General features: G+C 38.1%; 1 protein-coding gene across 1 annotated transcript in view; it reads right to left on the bottom strand.

Annotated features, from left to right (window-relative positions):
- Positions 1–530: 530 nt before the first annotated feature.
- Positions 531–4,080, bottom strand: part of iqgap1 (IQ motif containing GTPase activating protein 1) — a 46,904-nt gene continuing 43,354 nt past the window's right edge. The window contains exons 6-8 of the mRNA XM_014021437.1: positions 3,483–3,550; positions 3,004–3,117; positions 531–773 (exon numbers count right to left, since the gene is read on the bottom strand). Coding sequence (XP_013876891.1) covers positions 532–773; positions 3,004–3,117; positions 3,483–3,550 — 424 coding nt within the window. The 3' untranslated portion in view covers position 531. The remainder of the gene's footprint in view (positions 774–3,003; positions 3,118–3,482; positions 3,551–4,080) is intronic.

A 4,080-nucleotide genomic window follows, 5' to 3' on the forward strand; every position in this document is an offset into this window, starting at 1 on the left:
TGGTGTACCTAATAAAGTGGCCGGTGAGTGTATATGTTGTGTTATATGATATTGAATGTGGTTTAGTTTAATCATTCGGCTTTAAACCATAAATAAAGTCATGAAAACATTATCTTTAACATAGAAAACTGAGGTAAGTCATAATTTGGTGTGTTTGAGAGTTTCTGTACTGTTTAATTTGTTACTGTTCAGGAGTTTTTACACTGTAAGGCTCGGCCTCGTTCCAGTCGGTCTGGTCTTTTTCTACCCCGGCCCTGGTTGTGTTTGCATTGAGCAGAGAGCTGCCTCGATGTGGGCGGGATCATAATATATATATTAAACACTAGCAAATCCTATTTTGTTTCATTTGTGACACAAAAATAATGGACTTCACCAAACTCAAAGGAAAAGTACCGAAGACTGTACCGTACCATCCAACAGTATGACACAGAAGACGAGAGTACAGGACGACACACAACAGTAAGCTAATGTTAGCTAGTTGTTGTTTGATAGCTTGCTACACTTGTGTATTTAAACTTGTGTGAAAAAACATTAACTGCTGCAAACGACTCGTGCTAAATTAATCTTATCTGTGTGATGAACACCCCCGCTTACCCGTTTGCGGGAGTTGGCCACCTTCTCCCCCTTGGCCCGGTAAAGGGTGTCGTGGTACTGCTGTGCCGAGCTGGGATCCAGGGTGTTGAGCATGGCGTTGGGGTTTTGCATGGCRGCCAGCGTGCCCTCCGGTACGCCCTGATCTATGGCCTCATTGATGGCAATCACAGCAGCATGTACTGAGGAATAAGGATTGATTTAATTTAGCTTTCACGGGTAACTAAATATTAAGTATTTGTATTATTTTCAGAAACAAACCAACAGGACATCTTTCTTTTCTTCCATGGTTTTATAAGAGCCAGTAGAAAACCACTAATCTGCTCCTCTTAAAGTAGCTTTTCTTTCTGCTGACTATTCACAGTTGTACTGTTAAATAAATATAATATTTTTTTTCCTATGAATGAATCAAACAAGAGGTGTTAATTAGTGAATAAAAGTATTGAGGTCTTGGAAAAAAACATGTTTTTGAAAGAAACAAGATTTCATTAAAATATGTAGACTTTATTTTAGTTMTTTTCTTTTATAAATACCCCTCATTTTGCTAGCTCATTTTTCCATTAGCCTATGTGGTACTAGAAAATAAACAAATATCTCGTTGTTTTACCTCTTAAAGTGATAGTTTAGCCTTTTTTAAAAGAATGTTTTGTCAAATACCATCAGGAGATAGTACCTTATCAGCTGTGATATCAGTCTTAGATAAATGAGTAATTTATGAAGAGGTAAAAGTCCACCAAAAAGTCAGGCTAATGGCTAACAACACCAGTCCTCAATTCAGGGGCGGGACCAYGGGGGCATTGTYCCCMACTGAAATCTGATTGGTCCCCTGAAGTGCCCCTGTCCTGTCACTCATCTGTCCTTAGCCTGAGGTCAATGATGGAGGAGGCAGTTCCACGTCGAAACACTGAGTCAAATAGAAAAGTCCAGCATGAATCAAGCRGACAGAAGTYGACTTCTCTTCTTAAAACAATTTGAACAATCCTGCAGAAAAAGTATTTCAACTGATAAATGATGRCTGGATTTTCTTACGATGTGTGTTTGARAGTAATTTATCTATGCAAAATTAAAATGCATGTAAAATTGATAAGGAGAATTTACTGTGCAAGCTTTTTTAATAACATTACAAGTGTTTGAACATGTGACTGGTTAAATGTAACCTTACCAAAAGGGATTTGTGTGCAAGGATGTTGAACAAACACTTGGCCCCTTAGATTTGCCTCGATTCATGGCTATTAAGACAAACCAAACAAACTCTTGCTCAAAATGTCATGCAGGTGAGAAAGAACAAGTTGTCTGAAACTAAACCTTTACATGTTTGTTGTTATTTTCTCAACCAAACAGCCTCTGTGTTACTACACAGATGAAGGAGCTGCTGAATGTTTCAGTTCATCTGATCAGTGTCGACAGTCCAAGAACTTTATTAACTACAGACTGTTGAGAAAACAGCAACAACTAAACAAATCATACTAAAGTATGGTCAAAAAGAAAAACTAAGTAGGTCATCTGGATGGGTTCTATAGTGAAACGTTTTGTCTCTCCTCCAAGAGACTTCCTCAGTCTGAAGAGTTTCAGGTGAACTCAGCCTTATAAGCACTGCCTCCACATGGACAAACAGGTTAGTCACATGCAAAAGAGGGCCATCGACTAACAATAGGCTTGATTAGCTCTATTTAGTCACATGCAAAGGAGGTGCATTACTGAGATGCATCAGGACATACTAAAGTATGGGTTAATTTTTTGCTAATATTATACCAGTATGACATTTTTGAGCAGGAGTTGTTTTTTATGTCCAATAAAACACAAATGATTACACTTTATTTAGTTATATGAGGCTTAATGAAACTTGAACCGTTTTAAATATGCATATTTTAACATACAGCATCAAGGGAAGAGCTACGTAAATGTATTTTTTATTTTCTTAGGAAATGAGTTTGTTTACATGCAGGGGAAGAAGTTAAACCTCGTACTGCAGCCAGCCACTAGAGGGCACACATTTTGTAGCTTCAACTTCTGGGTTCTGGTGCCATGTTTAGGTCTACTTTATGTTGATGGTCTCGTCATTAGACCACATTTTTCTTTTGTCTTCATTACTTTTATTCTCTATGACTGATATCATGTCTGAAAATGAACTAATTATTGATAAATGTTTCACAGAACATCACTTCAAAAATGACCAAACTATACTTTTAAAATCCAATGAACCGGTTGTTCTTGTGAATGTTTCTCCATTAATGTGAGAGCAGCTGTTTAAAGTGAAACTTTGTTTTACCTACTGTTTTATTAACAGCAACTCAACTTCTGATTTTCATTTTAATATTCTGCACCAACTACAGTTCATAATCTCAAGTTCTGACCCTGCCAAGCCCTCCCCCACTGGCATATTTGACCCTTCCCCCCACCCGCGCCCCTTACATGCAGCTTCATCCACTGAAAGCTCATTGGCCAGGATGCCGCCAATCTTGCTGAAGGCGGGCATCTGGATCCCATACTTCTCCAGCTCACTCTTCATGTTGTTGATCTCCTCCTCTGTATGGAACAGATGCAGGAGGTGCAGCGGRAAAAAAARRGAGAAAGAAAACAGAGTGAGAGCGAGGGGGAAATGGGGGGCTGTAGAGACAGACTGTTCCTGGCTCATGTGTGATAATCAGATTCTTGAGACTGGTTCTGGGACAGGCAGCTGAGCAGGAACTCCACCGACAGGAAAAGYTCTCACAGTTACTAATGACTTTCACATTTCTCTTCAGGCTCTGCTCCTTACTCTCACTTACAGCTTCATGGTGTGAACAGCTTAACTGTAGCTTTGGAAACAAGATGATGTTTGTAATGTTTGGACTACAATCTAAAAATAAAAATAAAAACAGACAGACTCATTCTGATACAAACTCACTCACCCGTGAAATCAACTTTTCCATACAAGTCCTGGATCTGAGGGGCCAAACCCAACTTGAACAAGTACAGACTGTAAAGAGAGTAAAAATAAAACACAGGACTAAATATGTCACATTATATGAAGCAACCATTATCAGTCTAATCCAWGCCAGGAAGTTTTCTGTTAACAAGCAGGAAACAAAGTTTAACAACTGAACAGAAAATCAACACACTGGCCAGGTGTTGGTCCAGCCTGCTGCTGGACACTGAGGTCATTTTTTAGTTGGGAAAAATCTGTAATTTATTTATTTAAATTATCAACAGTTTCTGTAAAAACGTCTCGTTATTATAACAAAAACAAGATAAAAAATATTTAGGTCAGTACACTGCAATTTAGGCAGCTATGGGAAAGAAAATGAATAATTATCACTTCTACATTGCTTATCCATTTCTTAAATGCTCTAAACTTGAAATACGAACTCTGGTATCATTTTAGGCTAACCCAAGAAATTTAATCACATAAAACACACACACACACACACACATGTATATAAACATATACATATATACACACACACACACACACACACATGTATATAAACATATACATATATACACACA

Source organism: Austrofundulus limnaeus, unplaced genomic scaffold, assembly GCF_001266775.1.
Source record: "Austrofundulus limnaeus strain Quisiro unplaced genomic scaffold, Austrofundulus_limnaeus-1.0 Scaffold292, whole genome shotgun sequence".
NCBI classification, from domain to species: Eukaryota; Metazoa; Chordata; class Actinopteri; order Cyprinodontiformes; family Rivulidae; genus Austrofundulus; species Austrofundulus limnaeus.